A 21,362-nucleotide genomic window follows, 5' to 3' on the forward strand; every position below is an offset into this window, starting at 1 on the left:
GAGCCCCCACCAGCGGCCCGAGCCCCCACCCCAGGTCAGAGATGCCCGCGGGCGAAGGCCGGCCTGGGCCGCGCGCCCGCTTCCCCTTTCTCTCCGGATTCCTTTGATCCGCGGGCTCTTCGCCGCACTTCGGCTCCGGGGCTGCTGGGGTCGGCCTGCGGGGGTCCTGGAAACAGTCCTCAGCTTATCTCCTTTCATCAAGCGGCCTTGGGCCGCCTTGAAACCGCGGAGCCAGTAATTGCTTTTTTCAGGAGGCCCTGTGCGGACTGGACAACAGCCAATCAGCGCGTTGTTTACACTCGGTGATTGACAGCCTGCTGGCTGAGTGCCAACCAATCCCGGCGGTCCCGCGGGAGCGGGCGGGGGAGCCGGGAAAGGAAAGAGACAGAAGGCTTTGGGCTTAACCCCTTCGTATCCCTACCGGAATGAATTGGTGGAGACTCCAGCGCGTGTGCCTGCTTTGGTTGGCATCTAGGTTAAATATTCTTATTTTTGTCTCCCAGAGGGGGAGGCAGAGATTCACGTGGAGAAAGAGGAGCAAAAATAATGTATCCATCGCCACTCAGACATCTCTTTGACTCCTGAGAATAAATAGCATTTTGTTGGGAAACCAAATTCTGGAAGAAATATTTATTTGGAGAATATTTTAAAAAGTGATTTACCAGTGATTCCAATGAAGATAATGGCTCAGTGGCTTTTCTTAACTGGGGCGAGAATTTGGCGGATATGCAGGAAAGTGGCATTGAGAAATACCACGCAGTTTTCTTAACGTTCGTATCGAGATCGACAATAGTTTTAAAATCTAGTTGCAAATGAAAAAAGGGCAATCTTTCTCTTGGCCACAAATCCCCGATTTTTATTTTGATCGGTGCTCTGTTTCAAAGCGTAGCCGAGAGAAAAACTGAGGTTCCGAAGATAAATGGCCAGAGATGCGAGACCCTCTCCCTGGGGTCTGATCTCAGACAGTAGGGAGAAGGCACCAGGCAGGCGACCCTGGAGCCTCCCAGGCCACGGATGTACGGGCCTTTCTGAGCTCGGATTGAGCAGGTGAAGGCCTGGGTGGTGTTAAGGTCGGGAAACCTCTGTGCTTGGAACTCGGGCCTACATGTGCCCTGGTTCAGCCACCTGCCGCAGATCCCAGGTATAAAAAAGCATCTGCTTTAACAGGTGTTCCTGTTTCTTCTCCTGGCCCCTCTGTATACCAAAAACCAAACGTTAGACCTGCTGGATTAAATTTTAAAAAAAAGAAAGAAAGAAAGAAAAGAAAAGCCTCCCCCTCCGCGCGGACACGCGCTCCCACTCGCCCCTGCTCCCTCTCCCGCCCTGCGCCACCACATTCCCATTCAGCAGCAACGATCTGCGCAGAGGAGCTGCGCAGTCGCCGGGATTGAATTAGGCGCCATCGGGCTCGATAGTAGCCCTGCTGCTCCCTGATTGGCAGCTCCCTGGCCCGGCGCCAGCCTATTGGGAGGCCTGTTTACGCCGAATGAGTGGCACGAGCTCCCGGCCGCGGAGGACAGCGTGGCCAATCAGCGTACGGGCTGCTCGGGGCTGAGTGGCACGAGCTTATTAGTATGCAGGGCCCGTGGCTCGCCGCGCCGGGCTGCAGGTTTGAGAGCCGCTCTGGATGGGCTCGCTAGAGTCGTTGTTGTGGAAGCGGTGCATTTACAGTGCAACAGTCAGCACATTGAAAATACCAATAGGAATACAAAACAAAGTCACATTTACTGGTTTAATTGTATTGCATTCAATTGTATCCAGGAAACAGCCTCCAGTAAGTAACTGAAATTGCTTTCATTTTTTTGTTTTTGTATTTTTATTATTTATTTTTTATTTTGGCTTTGGGGATTTACATTTTTTAAGAGAAAAATCAGGGTTGTGATGTTAAGAAATATATATCTTCCCTTTAAAAATTCCGTTATAATGTCGAGCAGGGTTTTTTAAAAAATGGACTATATATAAGAGCGATTTTTTTTCCTCTGAAAATTCTTATCGATCGGTTTAAAATTCCCCCCATAATGCGTCCTTGCTTTGCTCGGAGCGCTTGTTGTCTCGATCGACACCCAGCATTAAAAATAAATAATCGCGACAGGACAGGGCCGGTCAGGCTGCATCCGGCGCGAGCCGCGCGGGCGGCTGCGGGATGACAGTCGGGGAGGTCCCGGACGCCGCCGACACGCGCTGGCTCCGGTGGCACCACGAACGAACCCCGATTGTTTGCCCCCCCACCCTGCTCCCCTCCCTGTCCCCCTCCCCGGAGCAGTCCCGGTCGGCCCCGCCCGGTCGCTCCGCAGCGCAGGGAACTGGCCGGCTCGTGGTGGCTAAGGCCAGAGGGGCTTTCTGGCACCAGTTGGGTGCGGGACGAGAGGCCGGGGCGGAACGGGTAATGGCGAGTTTTTCGGGTTTCGCTTTCCAGAGCCTAATTCATTTCAGAATTTTTTCTGGGTGGGGGGTGCGGATAGAGGAGGGGGCCAGCGCGAGGCCAGCGCAGCGGGGCGTTTCCACCGCGCGCGTCCCGGGCAGCGCACGGGGCTCCGGCCACCGCCCGCGAGGCGAGGTCTGCCATCGGTGCGCCTTGGGGTGAGGGGTCCGGCGCGGCCCCGGCTCTCCGTCCTCTCTCGGGAAGCGCGTGTGTGGGGGGGTGGCATTTCGCAGGGAGCGGGTCGTTCCGCCGCGCCAGGGCAGCCGGCCTCCTGTTTGCGCCTGGCCGCAGCCCAGCCTGCAGGCCCCAAAGCGCCCGCACCCCCGGACAGGGTGCCGAGAGAGGCGAACCGGAAGGGTATCCTCGTTCTTGGCGGGCGGCCGAAGCGAGGGCGGGTTTTGAGGTGCATAAGTTAAAAGCAAAGCAAACCTGAGGGATCTCATATCCTAGAGTGCGTGAGCTATGCGAAGAGGCGACGGGCGGCTCTGGGGACAGCGCGCCGCCACCCGGGGAGGAGCCAGGGTTCCGAGCTTCGGTTTTTTCCCAAATGCCCTTGTCTGTGATTCTCCAGCTGGCGCCGGCCCCCTGCCCGCCGCCCGCCCTCTTATTTTTTTCCCTTAGACCGGCTCGACCTGGGACTGCGGCGCGGGCCTCTGCGGCAGTCTCCCCTGCAGCTTGCGGTGGGGGGTGGGGGGGGGCCTCGGAGCCCTGAGGTCCGCGAGTGGCGGCGCCTGGACCCCAGACCTTAGGGCCCAGAATTCCGCGGCCGCACCCCTCTCCTAGCCTGGCTCGGGTTCCGTAGGCCTCGAGAGCCGCGCGCTGGCGGACCGGGAGGCGCGGCGCGGCCTCTCCCCGCGAGCAAAGAACACAAAGGAAAGCCCCCTCCAACCCAGTGAGAATCGCTGCGGCACCGAGGGGCGACGATAATCCACCCCCTGTTTGCGTAAAACTCCAGCGGGCTGGCGAGGCGCGATGAGTGGAGCCCGCGATCCGCCCGCAGGAGGCAGCAGGCAGATTAGTTGCTAGCGCAGCCCGCGTCCAGAGAATCGGAGCAGCTCGCGCTTTCTGGACGATTTTGAAATTTCTTACTGGAAACAAGAAACCTCACAAAACAAAAGCGTGGCGCACACGACCCCCGCGCACTCAGCCACCGGCGCCTTTGAAGCCGCGGGTCTCAGACCTCCCTCCCCTCCTTCTTTCCCTTTGTCCCGCCCCGCGCCCCCCGGCTCCCGCCTCGCTGCGGCCCCAACTGCCTGGCGCGCGCAGTGCAGGCCCGAGCGGCGGCGAGCCGAGTTATTTGTTAGACCCGGGGAGAGAGCCCCAAACCCCTTTGTATGAAGTTGAGAGACAAAGAGAACTCTGTGTAGCGCCCATTTATTTACAATGCAAAAGCTCTTCGAATAAATATTAAAAAAGCTTATCAGCTGAGCAAATATGTATTCTCTTAATACATTATGTTTTCGGTTATAGATTAAATCAAACAAAAATAGTCTGCAAATAAGACGTTGTAGAACTCGTAGCATTAAATATAGCAATTTAAAATGGTATTCACGAAATGGGAAACATCTTAATCGCTTTGCTACGGTGGGACGGCAAAAAAAAAAAAGTCAAGGTTTTCTGCAAAGTTCACAATTAAGACTATTACTCCTATCCCCCTCCCTTTTGTTGGAATTGATATCAAACATTAAAACAATACAGATTTAGCAAATAAAGAGAAATGCGCGAAATGAAAGAGGCACACGGACGCACATCGGAGCGGTTTGTGCCCCTTGCTCCGCATTCAGCGTCTGAAATTGTCCCCAGTTTAGCCTCGGAGTGGACTCTCCGCGTTGGGAGGGGGTGGGAAAGAAGGGAGGAGGGGTCGTTTTTCTGTGGCCCCGCCAGGAGGTAGAGGTGAACTGTGGAAGCTCGGGTTCTGCAGGGGAGAAGGTTGCGCCTGCCTGGGCCGACTCTCCACGAGCCGAGCCGGGCGCCGCAGACCCCGAGTCCCGGAGCAGCCCGGCGGCGCGGAGACCGGCCCGCGGGCAGGCGCTGAAGGGAGAGACCCCGTGGCCGATTTGGGGCGTTGAGAGAACAATTTCTGGCGCTCAAAGCAGCCCCCACCCTCTAATCCTCAGAGAAAGATCCTAGGAGAATTTAATGGGGGGGGGGCGGGGTGATTGTTCCAGCCTCGCCAGGAAGCTCCCGGCTCGCGGACAGCAGGCCGGGCACTGCGGCGTGGCGGCCCAGGTGACGCCGGCATCGGATGCAGACGCCTGGGCTCCAGGGAGCTGGCTTGGGGTCCTGGCTTGATGCTGTGGGCTGCGGGACTGGTCCCTTTGGGGTTGGGGGGGTGGTTGGCGGGTTCAAAAGAATGGACCGAAAGACGCATGGGGGGATGGGAGAGGGGAAAAGGGAAGGTTATAAAAAAAAAAAACTCTTGAGTTACAATCAATAAAATTACTCGCTTAATTAGCATGGTTATTCAGTTAAGCGGAATGCAGTAAAAGCCGGACCTCGCGATGAGGAGGGCAGAGGAAAAAAGCGAGCGTGGACCCCAGGCCTTTTCCTCCGAGGCACCTTTGGGCAGCGGGGGAAGGGAGAGGGTGTGCGTGAGTGAGTGAGTGTGTGTGTGTGTGTGTGTGAGTGAGTGTGAGTGCGCGCGCGCGCGTGATGGCTTCGCAGATTTGGGATTTTTATCACCCAGCGGAGCCAGCAGTCCTTCGCCGCGGTGCCCTCGCCTCGGGGACACGCAGGGAAAGCGGCGAGCGGGGCGCCGGATTGCCCCCAGGCTCCTCCGGGCCGAGCATGGCCGGGACGGTGTGTGCGCGCGCGGGGACCCGGGTGGCCCGGCGCGCGTGTGTGCAGCAGGGAGACGCGCGGAGCGCTCCGGCCTGGCCTCCGGGGCTTGGGGGTGGGGTGGGGTGGGGTGGGGGACGCGCGGGGCGGGGACCCCCGGGCGAGCCGAGCCGCGAGTCACCGAATCTCCTCCGCTTGCTTCTCTGCAGACTATGGACCCGCACGGCGGCTGCTGGCTCGGCGCGTGGCCGCCCGCCCAGGAGACCAGTCCGCCGGCGTGCTGACCAGCCGCGCCGCCGCCGGTGACCCGGACGCCGCCTCCTCCGCGCCGCCCTCGCGCCGCCCGCGCTCCAAGCCGCCCCCGGGCCCCGGCCGCGCTGCTCGCGGGAAGAGGCGGTGGCGGCGGGCCGGGGCCCGGCATGGATGGCCGCGACTTCGCGCCGCCGCCGCATCTGCTGTCGGAGCGCGGGAGCCTGGGCCACCGCAGCGCCGCCGCCGCCCGCCTTGCCCCGGCCGGGCCCGCGGCGCAGCCCCCGGCGCACTTCCAGCCCGGAAAGTACTTCCCGTCACCGCTGCCCATGGCTTCGCACACAGGTCAGTGGCAGCCGAGGCGGGCGCGGGAGTGCAGGCCCAGAGCGAGGTGGGCACGGCCGGGGGTCGAGCGGGCGCCCGCCCCGTCTCTCCGAGCGTTTGCGGAGGGGCCCTCGGTTTCATTTCCCTGCTCCGGCGCGCGGGCAGCCCGGGCGCAGAGCGGCTCCCGGCTCGGCACCTAGCCGGATAATCGCGGTTTAGAGAGGCCTTCGCCGGGGTCCCCCGGGGTCTCAGAGGGGACAGCCTCGGAGCTGGCTCAAAATGTAGCCTATCGCCCCTGCCACCCTCCCCCACGTCTTCTTGCAGAAGAACTAAATTCCGCGGAAACCTCATTTCTGCATTCTGCATTCACATCCTAAGACATTCCGGGGCTGGGACAACGAGGCACTTTCTGCGGGAACAAAACGGCTGTTGTGACTTGGGGGTGGGGGGGGCGCGGGGCGCGCCGAGGCCTCGCGGATTAGGGCGGTGTGCACGGGGGGAGCCTTAATAAGGACTGCTGGTGTCAGACGAGCAAATCCTGTTTCTATATAAAGCCTTGAAGTGTCAGGGCGAGAATGGGTTTGCAGGGCATGCTTTTGCTTTAACAAGTGCCTCTGGTATCCTGCTAAAGCGGACACCGAGTGGCCGGAGCGCGGCCCGGGGCAGCGCAGCGCCGCGCGCGTGTCGCTGGAGGCGGCGCGGCTGCGGCGGGATTTCGGGATTTCGGTGCAGGCGAGTGCAGACGAATTTGCTCCGAGAGGAGGTAGCGAGCGGGTGGCCCCGAGCTCTCGTCCTCTAGGATTCCCTGCCCAGGAGGGTCTGTCCTTCAGGCAGAGCTGACCCAGGCCCCCAGAGCAGTCCCTCTCTGGGGCGGCTTTGATGTCACAGTCGCGGAGAAGCAGGCCAGCGGCAGGCCAGCGGCAGGCCAGCGGCAGTGTGGCAGAGCGGCCGCCACCCCGCCCAGACCCTGCGGGTCACTGGCCAGCCCCGCCAAGCTTGCAGGAAGCGCATGGGGACCCCACGGTCACCCTGGAAGGTTGGCTTGCCTTTGTTTACAGTTTGTTCTAAACATCAGAAATGTTTGCCTCTTTTTTGTTGTTGTTAATTTGGCAGTAACAGTTATTATTGCTAGCTTGATGAACTGTGAATACTAATAAAATTATATCTGCTTTAATGGGATTACAATTAGTGTGTGGATTAAAACGGATGGCAGAGTCAGGCTAGAAGGGAAAATGTCAGAAGGGAAGGCAATCAGAAAGAAAAACGTAAATTTCCTTAAAAAAATGCAAAATTGCTTAATTAATAGTGGGCTTTTAGCATTTACAACATGAGATTCAAAAAGTTAGAGCTGGACGGGCGTGGAGGGGCTAGCCCCAGCGCTCTCTGGACTCAGCCTTGGCCACCACCTCGGCGCTGTCCCTGGGCGGGCGCGCCTGCTGCAAGGCTGCCCTTTTCCTTGCTTGCTCTTCCTTCTTTCTCTCTCTTTTTTCTTCTCTAGATTTATAGCTTGAAAGAGAAAAAGTACTTGCCTGGGCAGTTGGTGACTTAAAAATATCTGTCCTGGCTGTCCTGTGGTGGTGGCTGCCCTGCCCTTGTGTCGGGGCGGCTGCCCACCCTGCTCGGCCCGGCCCACGCTGGGGAGCTGCGGGTGGGGGCCGTGCCCAGTGTGATCAGCCCCATCTCCGGCCAGAGGCCCCTGAGGGTGGGAAGGCTGAGCCTGCAGGTTGGGGGATGGGGAGGGAGCAGCTAGACTCTCCCCATACGCCCAGCCCTCCAGCCTGGCAGGTACCAGTACCAACGGAAACCAGGGGCTGGAAGGCCCTTGACACCGATAGGGTGGGGGCAAGCTAGGGCCCTCGCGGGGAGGCACAGCCGGGCCGGACTCCCCCTCCCTGCCCACCAAGCCCGGCCCGAGCCGGTCAGCAGCCATTTCCCCTTTCCGCTGCTGTTTTCACATGCAGGCGCCACCGAGTCAGGTGGGAGCGTGGTCGGGTGGCCAGAACCATTGTCTCCTTCAGTCCACGTTTGACCACGTGGTTCTCTGAGAGCAGGCCACAGGGGGCTTGGGAGAGGGTGGGTGGTGCTGGCCACGTCTGTGTCCTTGACCCAGACCCTGCTGCCTTCTGCATCTGCATGGCGCTCTAGAGGGCGCTGGAGGTCCCCAGGGCACCCCCAGAGGGGGGCTGCTGGAGGGCCACGTGTCCCCTGCTCCTGGAGGCCGATCCACCCCCTGGGGGACCTGAGAGACCTATTGTGCTTGGTGACGGGAAGGCTGGCTAGAAACATCTGCCACTGAAAAGCCTTTCGAAATTGCTGAAAGCCGGAATATTGTGTTGGTTTTTAAAATTTGGCTGCGTTAATTTTTAAAAAAGGAATTATACCCCCAGTCACTTTGCTTTGGTCTGTATCTATGTATAGTCTCATTTAGAAAGAAAAAAAAAAGTATAATTAAGTTAAAAAATTGTTTTTGCCTCTCCTATGCGGATTTCCAAATGGCTGGCTTGGAGAACTTCGTCCCCGCTTCGAGGCCGGCCTGGGGTCTGCAGGCTGCGGCCGCGGCCGCCCGTCCGCCCCTCCCTCCGCCAGGCGCTCGCCTCTTCCCGGCCTCCCGCGGCTCTAGCGTGCGCGCTGGCCCCGCCGCGGGAGATGGAGCCTCTGGCTCCCTGGGCCGCTGTCCTTGGCACAGCCACCCGGTCTGGGCCAAGGGTCTCCTCCCCGCCTGTGCTGCTCTCCCCGGTCCCCACCCAGTGCTTTCAAAATGTCAGCCTGAGGGAGGCACCCCGATGGGACGTCGGGCTCCAGGGCTGCTGCTGCTGTTTCTCTAAAAATGAAAGTGCCCGTAGCGTCGTCACCGGGCTGTAGGGTTCTATGGTAAAGTGCTGTTCCAGTAACCTTGTCACCAAAAGGTGCAATTAAAATGTTTGGAGTCATTATTTTTAGTGCAGTGTTAGATTTTGTCTCTAATACAGATGGTCCGGAGGCAAAGCTGTGAAATCTAGGGGGAAAAAAAAGAGAAATCAACCGCGCAGCAGCCGCAGGTTCTCCGCCAGGAGGACTGGGGACCACGCCGCTCCGGAGCGCTTTAGTAAGAAGGCAGCCTGGCCCCTGGCCGCGGAGAAGCCCGCCCCCACTTCCGGGGGGCAGCCCGGGGCCTGCGTCCTTCTCTGCCTGCCCCTCCTCCACCCCCAGGGGCAAGCCTTGGGGGTCTCCACCGAGGAAGGCACAGGGAGGTGGAGGTGCCATTCCAGTCGTCCCGGGTGGGTTGGGTTCTCCCCGCCCGCCCCTTCTCTTGTTTCCGTTGGGGTGGCGGTGGCCTGGCCTGGTGGCCGGGTGCCCTGAGCCCGGGGTAGAGCTCAGGGGGCGCCACCAGGGCCGCACGTCCCTTCTGCGGGGAGAGCTGCAGGCTTCTTCCTGCGGGGAGCTTCCGATCGCCAGTCTCAGAAAGAAAAAAAAAAGAAAACCGCAGTAGAGGAAAAAAGATAATTTCCCAGTGTGAAAAGACCCCATCAAAGGTTCCCCCTCCCTCCCATGTGATATTTTTTTGTAAAGGAAAAAAATACATTTTCGTAAATACCTCATTAACTCAATGACACGATGGAGTGTTTCTGCAACAGTTACCAACATTAAGTAGGTGTGAAAAGAGTTACTTTCTGAAGCCTCTATCCATCCTGCTCTGTAAGTGACGGAACCAGACATCAAAGCTGCTGCCAGCCGCCGCCAGGCCCGGACCGGCACCGGCCCCTGGACCCGCCAGGCTGCGGCCCTCACGCCGTTGTGGGAATGTGTGTTTTTTTCCTCAGTGGGGCCTGCGCTGCCCCCTTGTCGATCATTCCTGGGAGGATATTCCCATAGGAATATCCCGGTCACGTGAGTAACGAGGCAGCTTAGCTAGTGGCCCTGTGCAGATCGCTGTACCTCTCCCCTGGAAAACGCCGCACCCCCACACGCTCCCCTGTTATTCTTAGAAATCTGCCTCGTCTGCTGTGAGACTGGGCTCTGGGTTCAACAGCCGCTCCGACAGGACACGGCGCATAGGAGGCTGTTAGCATAACATGGATGAGGCTAAAAATACTCCTCAGAAACACACATAAAAAAGCCAAATCCAACAACAGAACAAGCTAAAAATATCTCAGGCTTTGGCAAAAAGCACAGAGTTAAATAAATTATACAAGAGCCATTCATGGGAGCAAGTTCACTTTCTCTCTTACGGGAACTTGGTTCAAGCTAATAAAAATAATAATTTACTAGCCACTGAGCTTTGCATGAGTTTAAATTTAATTGGTGGGGCTTCTGGCGTTTGTCACTTCTTGGGGATTTAGTGGGCTTGCCCTGGCCTGGGGCTGGGTGGGGAGGCATTGCCCGAGCAGGGTCCCCTAGAAGCAGGAGCAGGGTCCCCCGGAGGACCAGGACCTGGGTGCAAGGGCAGGGTGCCCAGGAGGCAGAGGAGGAGGGGGGCGGCAGGGGGGTGGGCAGGGAAGGCAGAGAAAGGACAGGCCAGGCACGGCTATTTTAATTTGATGAATGATCATACACCTTTAAGAGTGTGTTTTAACAATCAAGATACACTCCAGCAAGTTGATAGGATGTTCGCTGTCAACTTACATATGTCATCGGAGCAGGCTGTGAGCATAAATTACGCGTGGGCACCAGCAGCGCGCGGCCGCCTCTCCCCGCGTCCCCGGGTCACACCCTGCTCCCCTGGCGGGTGCTCCGCTCGCGCACCCGGTGTCTGGGGGGCAGCAGCCACAGGACGGGAGTCACCCGGTGTCTGGGGGGCAGCAGCCACAGGACGGGAGTCACCCGGTGTCTGGGGGGCAGCAGCCACAGGACGGGAGTGAGGGGCACTTTCGGCATTTCCTCTCTGGGGAGTCCTCAGGTCTCCCCACCAAAATAAAAGTGCTGAGCAGCTTGCTGGGAAAACGATTGTGGGTGTGACCTGAGCTGGCCTCAGGGCCTCGGGCCTCGGGCCTCCGCTATGTCTGCTCGGGCAGCGGGTGAGTCTTGAGTTCATCCATTTCCCAGGAAGGTTAAAATCCCACCCTGGGATCAGGGTCAGGGTAACCCCCTTTCTCTCTCCTCTTCCGAGGTTGCCCCCCTATCTTGGACAGCCCTCGCAACTCCCAGAGGACTACACTTCCCAGAATGCCCCTGGTCTGGGTCCAGGGTCTGAGCCTGAGACTGGCCCTGAGCTGGGAATTCCCAAGCCCAGATGGAGGTCCGCCAGCACCCCTGGGAATGAGTGCTTTCCGGGCTGGCCACCCCCAGAGCCCCCTGGCCCTTCTTCCTGGGAGAGGCCTCCAGGCCCGCCTGGCTTTCCGCCTACCATAAGTATCTGAATATAGGCCCCAGCGATGGGTGTGACCCTCCCCCACAGGGCAGCTGCCCTGATGGTGGTTGTGGCCGGGGTCCCTGGGGGAATCCCCACCAGCCGCTGTGCCCCCCTTCAGAGTGGCCTTCTCAAAGGGGCCCCGGGCCACCCCTGTGAGGGGCTGGCATGGAGGGGGTGCCGGGCCTCTGCCTGGGAGGCGTCAGGACTGGGCTCCACCGAGGAAGTCCCGTGAGAAAGTCCTGCACAGCTGTCAGCGTGTGCCCCAGCCCCATCCTCAGTAGCAGCTCCTGGCCTTGTCGATGCCCTTGACCAGCATTCATCCCGAATGACTTCTGGCCTTTTCCTAAAAGCCCTTTCAAGGGCAGAGGCGCTGCCCGAGGCCACTCTGAGAGGAGGACTGGGCTGCCCATCACCTGTCCAGAGAAGGGCCCACACCGCCATTGCCCGCAGCCTGCCCCTGGTGGCGTGGGCGACAGGCTCCCCGGCGGCCTTCGGCCAGCCTCGCATTGCATTAGCCACACGCGGGCACTTCAGGCTTCCGGGTGCAGAGCCCGTGCCCTGTGTGTTTGGCGGATGGCTGACTTGCTCTGCACGGCCAGGGACCAGCTCCGGGTTTCCCCGGTCCCCATGGGCCTCTGAGAACGCCTGTGTCCCACCAAAGACAGTACTACAAGCAAACGCCAAAATCAAACCAGCCTCGATATCTGCAGAACCCCCGGCAGCCGGGCTGCCCCGCAGAAGGGCCTGGGCCCCGGGAGCCCGCGGGCGTGTGGCCGCCTCGGCTCTGTCGGCCCTGGCGCTCTGCCCGCTGACGGTTTTATGGGATAATATACCGTTTAGATCACGCAGGCCTATTTGTCAGTGGGCCGCTCTGTTTGTTGTAATATATAGTGTTACTGCCTCCCGTGGACCTGCAAGCCACTGCCTCCGACGACGGCATGGCAGGGACCGGGCGTGGGCTTGGAAGTGGGGGGCGCCGGCCCCCGTGGAGGTTGGTGCTGGGTTTGCAGCGGGCTGGGCCCTGGCAGGGAGGTGTCCAGCGCCCAGGCTGGGGGCCAGCCAGGCGGCGGCCGCAGCCGCTGCAGCTGTCCAGACGATTAGGTTCCAGATCCGATCGGCTAGGAAGCGTTTTTTTTCTGTTGTTTTCATCCTGACCCGGGGTGGGGGAGGAGGAGGGAACAAACAGGTGGGTTGGGTTCCCTGTCCCCTCTCCCCTGCCCCAGGCCCCCCAACAAAGAGTCCAGTGTGTCTAGATGCAAAGACTTTGGGGGCCGGGGGTGCCGCTGTGCACCTGCAGCTGACAGTGAGGGGAGGAAGCCCCCTCCGTCCTCAGGGCAGGGGCTCGGCTTCCCCTGGAAGCTTCTAGAAATGGAGGGAAGGGGGTGCTCAGTGGATAGGTGTGCTGCCCCTAGAGGCCTCCGAGCAGCAAGCTTGGGTCCCCAAAGGGCAGCGCCTTTGTGGGGCACCCCCCCCCAGAAAGGCGAATCCTCGGCTGTGTGAAATAAGCACCCAGCTGCTGTCCCTCGGGGGGCCCCTTGCCGGGCCCCCAGGGGCTTTCTTCCGTGGGGTCTCCACAGGCGGCTCCAGGAGTGGGCATCGTGGCCCCCCATCGCAGAGCCTAGCCGGGCAGGGGCCCCTCTCAGGCGGGGTGCCGGGAGCACAGCTGCATGGGGACAGCCCGGGCCCAGGCGAGGATGCAGCATTGGGGGTGGGGCAGGTGCCCAGCGCGCCTCGCCGCAGCACGGGGGGCGGGTCCGCCTCTGGCACGGCCGGGCATCGCCGCCTGGGCCCGCCGCAGACCTCGACCTCCCCGCCGACCAGACCAGCCGGCGTAGCAGGGCGGAGCCGCCACATGCCCAGGGCGCGTGGACGTGCGCCACCGCCCGCTCACGGGTGCCCGCCCTGCCGGGCCGGTGTGCACACTCACACACACACTCTCGCTCACACTCACCACGGGCCTTCGCGGAGTCGCGTTGCAGTGGCCCCCGGGAGAGCCGGCCCCGGGAATGTGCGTCTCCACTTCCCGCCACCTGCTCCGACCTTCCGCTCCCGGCTGCCGGCCAGCGTGGGGCCCGCGGGCCCCCGCGACCCTCCGGGGCAGCCCCCCTTCCCGCTGGCACTGCGGAACTCCCTCTGGGCTCCCCTGACCGTCCCCTCCCCCAGCACCTGCCTCCCGTCCGCATGTGGATTCATTCTCCCAGGGGAGCCTGTCCTCCGGGTCCCTGTCACCTTCCCTCCCCACCCCTACCCTCGAGGTCTCCCTACCCCAAGCCCCTCCCCACCTTAGCTCAGCCCCCACCCACCACCTGTCTCGTTCTGTGTCCCCGAAGGTTCCCGGACCCACCGCCCCGTGCCCACCTGTGCCGCCCTCTGCTGCCCCGGGCAGGCTTTCTGCTCCCAGCCCCGCCCCGCTGGCCGCCCCCGCCGGCCCGGGCTCTGTCCTGTGGCCTCCACGGCGTGTGGCCTTGGCGCCCCGAGGTCCTGGCCTCACATCCTCTCAGCACAGCCCCCCTGCCCTGCCCATGTCCCCCCAGTCCTGCTCACACTCCACCTCTCAGCTCCTTCCCGGGCCTGCAGCGCTCGACCCCCATCCTGCGTGGTCCACGCTGGCGCTGAGTGCCCTCTGCAGTCTGTCCCAGCAGGCCTTGCAGCAGCCCCCAGCCCCACCCCCACGGTGCCCTGCCCAGCGCCCGTGGGCCTGGCACCCCTCCCCGCACTGGTCGCCTTCCCTGTGGAGAGGGTCCTGTGTCCCTGCTCCCTTTGGATCCCCAGAGCTGGGCCTGCTGTCGCTGGCCCCCCTCCCACCTGGACAGAGAGGCCACGGGGGGGGGGTGCCCTTCCACGCGTGGGTGGCACGCTTGCACCCGTGCACGCGAGGAGGGTCCCTGGGTCCTGGGAGACTAAGGCAGGAGGGAATGCTGGGGCCTGAATCTGCCCGGCCGCTTCACCAAAACCGGGGCGCCCCGCCCCTGTGCCTGGCCACCACGTGGGGGCCTCTGGACTTTCTCACTGGCCACGCCCTCCACGTGTCCCCCCGCTGCGTGGCCTCCTCCCTGGGGCCAAGCCAGCACTGCCGCGCCTCGCAGGGGCATTCCGTCATTGGCACAGTCCCCGGGCTGCGTGCGCTACATTTTAACGGGTGTCAGGGCTGCGCAGGCTGGCAGAGTGAGCCGTCCACGCCCTGTTGGTGCCACACCTGGCGGTGCGGGGCGTGGAGAGCAGGGGGCTCCACCGGACAGTCAGGCTGAGCACCGGGGGGGGGGGCAATTCCTGTGCGTCGCTTACCTGGTCCCCAAGTCTGGGGACGGAAAGCAGCAGCTTCCTCTGAGTTGTAGGGCTCTGGCAGGTGAGGGGGACACTGGGGGAGAGGGCCCCTCTCCACGGGGGCTATGTGGGTGGCCATTGGGCAGTGAGGGAAGGGGCTGTGGGGAGCAGGCAACCAGCAAGTAAGAATGAGGGTGCAGGGGCGCCGAGCAGGGCGGAGGCAGGACTGTGGGTCCCACCCCTCGCTCTCTGCAGCCTCTCCGTCCTGGGGGGCAGAGACGGGAGAGCTGCCCTCTCAGGTCGGGTCCTTCGCGCCCCACGCTTTGCCTGCAGGACCAGCGTTTGGCCGGGGACTCCAGTGGTCCATTGTCCCTGCTCTGCCCCTTAAAAGCTCTGGGACCAGGCGGGCGGGCCACGCGCCCCTCTGTCCTGGTCTCCCACCTCGAACCTTGCCCCAGGGTGGGTGGGGCCCCAGTGCCTTCCCCACTGCCCCCCCATAGGTGCCACTAGTCTTACCGTCCCCCATCTGCCTGCCCTGGGAGCCTACGAGGCCAGCTGGCCACACACCCGGACACACCCCTGTCCGGTGGCTGGTCCCTGGGCCTCGCAGGACGGCTGCTTCCCTGGGGACAGGCAGCACATGGGGGACCCCCGTGGGCCCCACTCATGGGTCAGAGCCCCTCAGCCACTCCCTGGGCCCTGAGCTCCTGTGGGCTTGTGCCTTCGCCCGACCCCAGGCCCTGGGGTCCAGCCGCACCCCGGCCCCCCACCCTCCTGTCTCTGTGTACTCAGGCTTCTGGGGGTGTCTGGGTCTTCTCATGGGTCCGATGTCATAGGGATGAGGTGAGAACCAGCCCTGCCCTGAGGCTCGGGGCTCTGCTGGGCTCTCCTCAGCATCAGTCAGGACACTGGGGGAGCCCCAGCAGGTGGCTTGGGGTAGGCTCTGGGCAGGGGGTGCAGGGCTGCTCTGCCTGGGGTGCGGAGGCCCCTGGGTCCCCTCGGGCCCCCATGTTAGGTGTGGGGGCTGCTGCCTGTAACAAATGCAGAATGCTCTGGTGGGGGGCGGGTCTCAGCATCCCAGGGGCGGTTCCCGCGGCAGGAATGCTTCTGCGAGGGTCCCTTTCACCTGGAACTCGTCGGTGCGTGTGCGGAGGCGCTGGGCCTGGGCCCAGGGTCCAGCTTTGAGCCTCGAGTGGACCCGAGCTTTCTCCGCTCCCTGTCCATCTGTCGTTCTTCCTGGTCCTCAGCCCCCACGCCCCCGGTGTGAGTGCAGAACCCCCCCAGCGATACTCCTTGCTCCCACTTTCCTGCACCCCCAAACCCCGACCCCAGACAGGCACCGGTGCTCAGACCTGCGGTCAGTTCTGGCTGACGAGTGAGGCTCTGTGAGACCAGGTGGCTGGGTTGACCCCCGGGGAAGAGGTCGGGTGGGGGGTGGGTAGTGACTCGATCCTGACCGAGCCCAGGCTGCGAGGGGACTCGGGGGTCAGCGCCGGCCTCCGCACCCCCGTTCCTTCGTCGCCGTCGTCTGTCTCCAGGTGCCTGTCTGTGGACCTAATCCACAGAGATCTGCGGGAGGCCCCAGGTGGCGTCGGGTTGCAGATGTGCGTCCTCTGCAGACACCTCAGACTCCAGCCCCGCCGCCGCTCCCCCAGGCCCATCCCCGGAGCGCCGGGCGGTCTCTGGGCCTCCGTACAGCCCCCCGGCCCGCGCTTCTCGTCTCCCCCCGGCCCACAAGCGGCCTTGCCGCCCCCGCCCCGCGACTCCTCGGCCCCGGCAGTGTTCAGGTCCCTGCCTCTCGGTGGCTTCGTGTGTGCGCTCAGGGAGCTTTGCGCTAGGAGCAGCTCTGGCCCAGACGCCTCTGCCTGTCAGGGCCCCGCAGACGGCGGGGCCAGAACCCAGGCGTGGGGCGGACAAGTGCGGGGCGGATGTGTGCGGCGAGGCCGCGGCTGCACCTCACGGGGGTCGATGGCGGACCCCAGTGTCCCCGGCCTGTGTCCACAGCCCTCCTCGCCCTGTGCGGGTGGAGGAGAAGCAGCTGGACTCTGAGGTCCCCCAGGACACACGGCGTCTGCCTGGCAGGACAGCGGCCCTGTCCAGTCGGCCTGGCGCGTGCCACCGCCACCCCGGCAGCAGGGCACTCGTGGCCAGTCTGCCTGAAGCCAGTCCCCTTTCTGAGACTTTTTGCATCCCTTTGGGTCTCCTAAAAATAAGCTTTTAATTTATTTTAAATTAATATTAAAATTAAACCTAAATTAAATTGTGATGCATCTTTAGGCTGACTCTAAAAAAGCCGTTCACGTGAGAGGACGGCCAGCGGGAAGAGCCGCAGAGGCCCGCATGAGGCCGCTCGCATCCTTCGCAGCCTCGCAGACCCGACGGTAGACACTTAGCAGAAATCCAGAATCAGGCCCGAAGGGCCCGTGCGTGGGGCGATGGGCACACCACGCTCAGAATGCCAAACGAAAGGGAGGTGCGGGGCGTGGGGACCCTGCAGCGCCCTCCGCGGCTGCCCGTCCCCGCCTGGTCAAGGGCCAAAGTGACCCTGGGCCTGGCGTAGAGGCGCCGCTGGCTCGGGGGTCGGGAGTCTGACCCGCGGCCGGGCCTGGATGTCTGACCTGTCTGCAGAAGCTCCATGGTCCTCGCTTTCCCTGCTGGAAGGTTCCCTGTCTGCTCCGGGCTCCACCATGAAGGCTGCGTGCACGCACACACACGCACGCACACACACCCGCCCCGCGGGCGCCGTGGCTTCTCTGTGTGCGCGTGAGCTGCAGCCGGGTCACGGACGTGCCCCGCTCAGCAGCGCGAGGCGGCACACACACACACACACACCCCTGCCCCGCCGGGCCCTGGGTCCCCCGGGGAGTGGGGAGCTGGCCCTGGGCCTGGCACAGCAGAGTCCTTTCTGTACATGACGCGTGCTTGGAGCCTGGGAGGTGAATCAGGTGAAGGGTTAGTCTTTAGGCTCAGCGCCGAGTCCCCTGCCATCCTCGGCCTCTAGGGCAGGTGGGCTCCAGGTCATGCCAGGAGTGCCGAGGGAGCACGGGCTCCGAGACAGAGTCCAGAGCTGACCTGTGGGTACGTCTCCCCAAGCCCAGACCTTCCTGCAGCAGAGTTTGGGGGCTCAGGGCTGGGCACTGGTCTTCTCTGTTGGAAGCTCCTTCTGGGCTGCCCTGATCCTCCTCCTCCTGCCATCCCCCACACCCCCCTGCAGGCTGGCTGTCCCCCCTGCTGCCCCGGAGCTGCTCCTCTGTCCCAGGGGACCCTGATCTGTGGGGTGCTGTTTCTCCACCCCAGAATCTGCTCACCTCACAAGTTCCTACAAACACCATGGTTCACGACGGCTTCGGGTCTGCCCCTCGGAGGGAGGGGCGGCTTGCCGCAGTGGCCTGAGGTGGGGTGCAGAGGGTGGCCCGTTGGACATTTGAGAATGTGGCTTTCCAGAGGTCTCTGCCCGGTCTCGGTTCACGCGATGTCCTCAGCTGCTGGGGACGAGCTGGGTGTGTCGGCTCAGGTGCTGGGCAGGCCAGGGTCTGTCTCCCCTCAGCGTCCCCCCGGGGTCAGGTCTCACGCAGGGACCTCCCGGACCAGCCACAGCGCTCTCTTGGCGGGACGTGGGCTCGGCAGGCAGCCCGGGTCCCCTCTGCCCCGGTCCTCCGACCCTGGCTCTGCGGCACGGTTCCTCTGAGGAATGCGCAGCGTTTTCGTTAATCGGACCCCTTGTCCCCGCCCGGCACGCTCGTGTCCGACAGAGCGTTTGCTGCTTTTCCATGTTTGTCACATTTGCCTTCCTCTCGGTGTCCCCGGTGTGCACGGCACCCCGGCTTCTCTCCGTCCTTCCTGCTGGCCTCCCTGCTTTGAGGGCCCCCAACCCCGGGCAGACCCCTGAGGGGAGGTCGGGTCCGAGCCGGCCCCTCGCCAGGGCCGGAGGGTGGCTGGCCACCGATCAGGACTAAGGTCGTACCGGCTTCCAAGGGGAGCTGGAGTCAGGCAGCCATGTCCTGTGTCCCTCTGGCCCCCTCGACTCAGCCTGCCCCCTCCCGTCTCCTGCCTCTCTTCCTCCTTCCTCCTCCCACCCCCATTTTTCCACGGAGCGAGTTCCTGGGACCCTGGGCTAGCCTGGGCCCCACGCCTGGCACCGGACCGGGTGCGGCGGGGAATGGGTGGGTTTGGAGCCCCGCGGAGGTGTTGCCGGATGGTTAAGTAGATGGATGGACAGACGCACGCGTCAGTGGGTGACTCGACAGGCCGAGGCCAGTGGCCCCGCCGGCACCTGCCTCCCCCGCCCCAGCGTCTCCTGCTGTGCTGGCCCTGGAGCCTCTGTCCAGTGCAGCCACCACGAGACTTCTGTCCGGTGTCGCTCGTGGGGCCGGGTGGGAGGAGGGAGGTCAGCCTCTCTGGATGTCGGTCTGGTGCCCGGCCGTGCAAGACGCCCTGGCTGGGCAAGGGCTGGGCAGTAGGGCGAAGTCGCTGCCCGTGGGCTCGGGGCCTGCCTGTGGACCGGTTGCCTTAGGGTCCATCGTGGTCTGGTGTGGCCTGAGCACACCCTGAGCAGACCTGCCTGGCCCCGCGGGGCCGCCCAGGCTGCCCTCTCGTCCTCCTTGACCACGGCGGAGACGGGTGCGTCCAGTGTCGGCTGGAGGACCTGGGGCCCTGGGCCCAGGGGACGGGATATGGGGCAGCAGGGCGGGTGCCTCTGCCCTGCCCGGATGGGCCCCCCTCTGAGCAATGCGAGGGCCGGGCGTGCGTGTGCTTGCGTGTGCGCGTGTGCACGAGCATGTGCCCAGTGTCCAGCCCAGGCCAGTCTCTGTCCACGGTGCAGCGTGATCCTCGAGCTGGGGAGGTTGGAGGGGATGGGGCTGACCTCCCCATGCTCCCCCCGCCACTCCGGAGTGTCCCGGAAGGGGAGGTGCTGGCCGCTCGCCAGGGACGGTGGGAGAGGGAAGAGGTGGGTGACCGAGAAGGTGTGAAGCGCAGGACGGAAGGGCTGGGAGCAGCCCTCTGCCCCCACCCCGCCCGCCCAGGGCCCCTCTGAGTCACTCTCAGCCCCGAGCCCGAGGGCGGCCCCAGTGGGGAGCGTTGGCTGCCCCCCATCAGCCCGAGGGCTAAATTTACCCTTCTAATAAGAACCAGACTTACATCCGATCTCGCTTTCCTTTTATTAGTTCTGGGCTGTTGGTGGCTGGGCCCGTCCGCAGTCATCATTGCCTCCCCGTTCGGGGGCCGGTGGCTCAGCAACCGCAGAGTTTTCCTATTATGGCCTGAGAGACGCTACCCTTGGGCCAACCAGGGCTTCTAGAAGGTTCTCCCAGGCTGGCCGAGAGGGGCTTTCCATGCGATGTGCTCATGCTTCTGGGCCGCCCCCGCCTCCCAGGGTCGGCTGGCAGGGGGCTCCCGCCTGGGCCAGCCCTGGGCTCCGGCCTGCTGGGGAGTGTCCCTGGGTGGTACCTGGGGGCCTGCGAACCTATGCGCACCCCCCCGTGGGGCTCAGGCAGCAATGTGGCCTGGCCTCTAGGGCCCCTGCTGTGGCCGCTTTGGGTCCCTGGTTGGGGCGGTCTCAGAGTGGCCCCTCCCCATTCACTGTCCCTCTTCCTCCACCCTCCTGGACTGTCAGATAGATGGGCGCCCACCTGCCTCCAGGAGGCCTCCCCACCTTCAACACATGGACACCCAGCCTGGATGCCCCCCCCACCCCGCGTCTCCTGGTGAGAGAGGGGTGTAGGCAAGGTCCCTGTGGCCGCTTTCGATCCTGCCTCCTCCCCCTCCCGCTCCGCTCCTTCTGGGGCCTGGCTCTACTCCAGAGGGGCGCTCCGGGGGCCACCTGTCGATGCAGTGTCCCAGCCGCACCTAGTGTCCTGGGGGAGGCCCAGGGATGGCCCTGGGGGAGCCAGGTGTCCCCTGCGCCCAGGCAGGCTGTGCGGGCGACTCGGGAGGCACGATGCGGGGGAGCAGGGAGCCTGAGCAGGTGTGAGCGGGAGGGCGGGAGCTGGCGCGGGCGGCGGGTGCAGCCGCCAGACTCCGAGCGGGAGCCCCGTGCCAGCAGCCCGTCAGCTGGGCTTCCGGAAGCGGCGGGGAGCGGGAGTCTGGGAAGGGGCTGCTTCTCAGGAGTGGCCGCCAGCCATCTCTCAGTGAGGCCTTTTTTTTTTTTTTTTTTTTTTTTTTACAACCCATTTCACAGTTTCCAGAAGAGGAGGGTGCGGGCCGGTGGCTCACTTAAGTCACAACGAACGCTAGCGGCGCCTCTGCTCCGCGCGAGGGCTCCAGCCCTGCCCCACCCCCCACCCCACCCCACCCCACCCCCCGCGCCCCCGCCCCTGCTTCTGCTCCCTCTGCCCTGGGCGGGGGTCGCGGCGGAGCATGGCTTCTGGGGCCGCGGCTGTGGCCAGGACAGCCGGTCAGGGCGCGGGGGCTGGAGGGAGAGGGGGGGACGGGCACAGCGGGCCCCTGGCCATCAGCTGGGGTGTGGCCCCCGGTGTGGCTGCTCCTCCCGCTCTGGGCGCCTTGCCGCCTGTCAGACCTGTGGGTGGTCTCAGCCGGCCGGGCACTGGAAGCACCCGGACAGCACATGGGCTCTGGGCTCTGGGCAGGAGCCCATGCGGCTGCCCAACATCTGCCGACAGTCCCGTCAAGGCAGGTGGGCCTGGCGACAGGTCGGCAGAGGAAGACCCCCAGCCCACTTGGTTTGGCCCGGCCACATAGGGCCACCTCTGCCACCTACTTGGTGCCAGCCACAATGCACAGTGACCCTGTGGGCAAAGGCTGGGCTCAGTGGGCACTGGAGATTCTTGGGGCGACAGGGCATTCCAGCCTGGCTCCATCCAGCTGGGACAACGAGGAGAGAAGTGGCCACCAAGCCAGGGGCCAGGTGCAGCCTGTTCGTGCCTTGGGGCGTGGGGACAGACAGGCCTCCGGGGGTGGGGGCTGTGCCTGAGGAGCTGGGCCGCGAGGGGGTGTCGACCAGCTCCCCCGGGCGGGCTGGCTTCCGGAGTGGTTTTC

At 63.5% G+C, this 21,362-nt stretch overlaps 1 protein-coding gene across 2 annotated transcripts in view; it reads left to right on the forward strand.

Moving 5' to 3' along the window:
• Positions 1–1,602: 1,602 nt before the first annotated feature.
• The window catches only part of BAHCC1 (BAH domain and coiled-coil containing 1), a 55,174-nt gene continuing 35,414 nt past the window's right edge, over positions 1,603–21,362 (forward strand). The window contains exons 1-2 of one of the 2 annotated variants that reach the window (XM_036222918.1): positions 1,603–1,774; positions 5,410–5,794. In XM_036222918.1, coding sequence (XP_036078811.1) covers positions 5,620–5,794 — 175 coding nt within the window. In that variant the 5' untranslated portion in view covers positions 1,603–1,774; positions 5,410–5,619. Of the gene's footprint in view, positions 1,775–4,782; positions 5,222–5,409; positions 5,795–21,362 lie in introns of those variants that run through there. The other variant, XM_036222919.1, reaches the window with a different exon arrangement.

The sequence above is a fragment of the Rousettus aegyptiacus genome, unplaced genomic scaffold (genome assembly GCF_014176215.1).
Source record: "Rousettus aegyptiacus isolate mRouAeg1 unplaced genomic scaffold, mRouAeg1.p scaffold_m13_p_6, whole genome shotgun sequence".
Taxonomy (NCBI): Eukaryota; Metazoa; Chordata; class Mammalia; order Chiroptera; family Pteropodidae; genus Rousettus; species Rousettus aegyptiacus.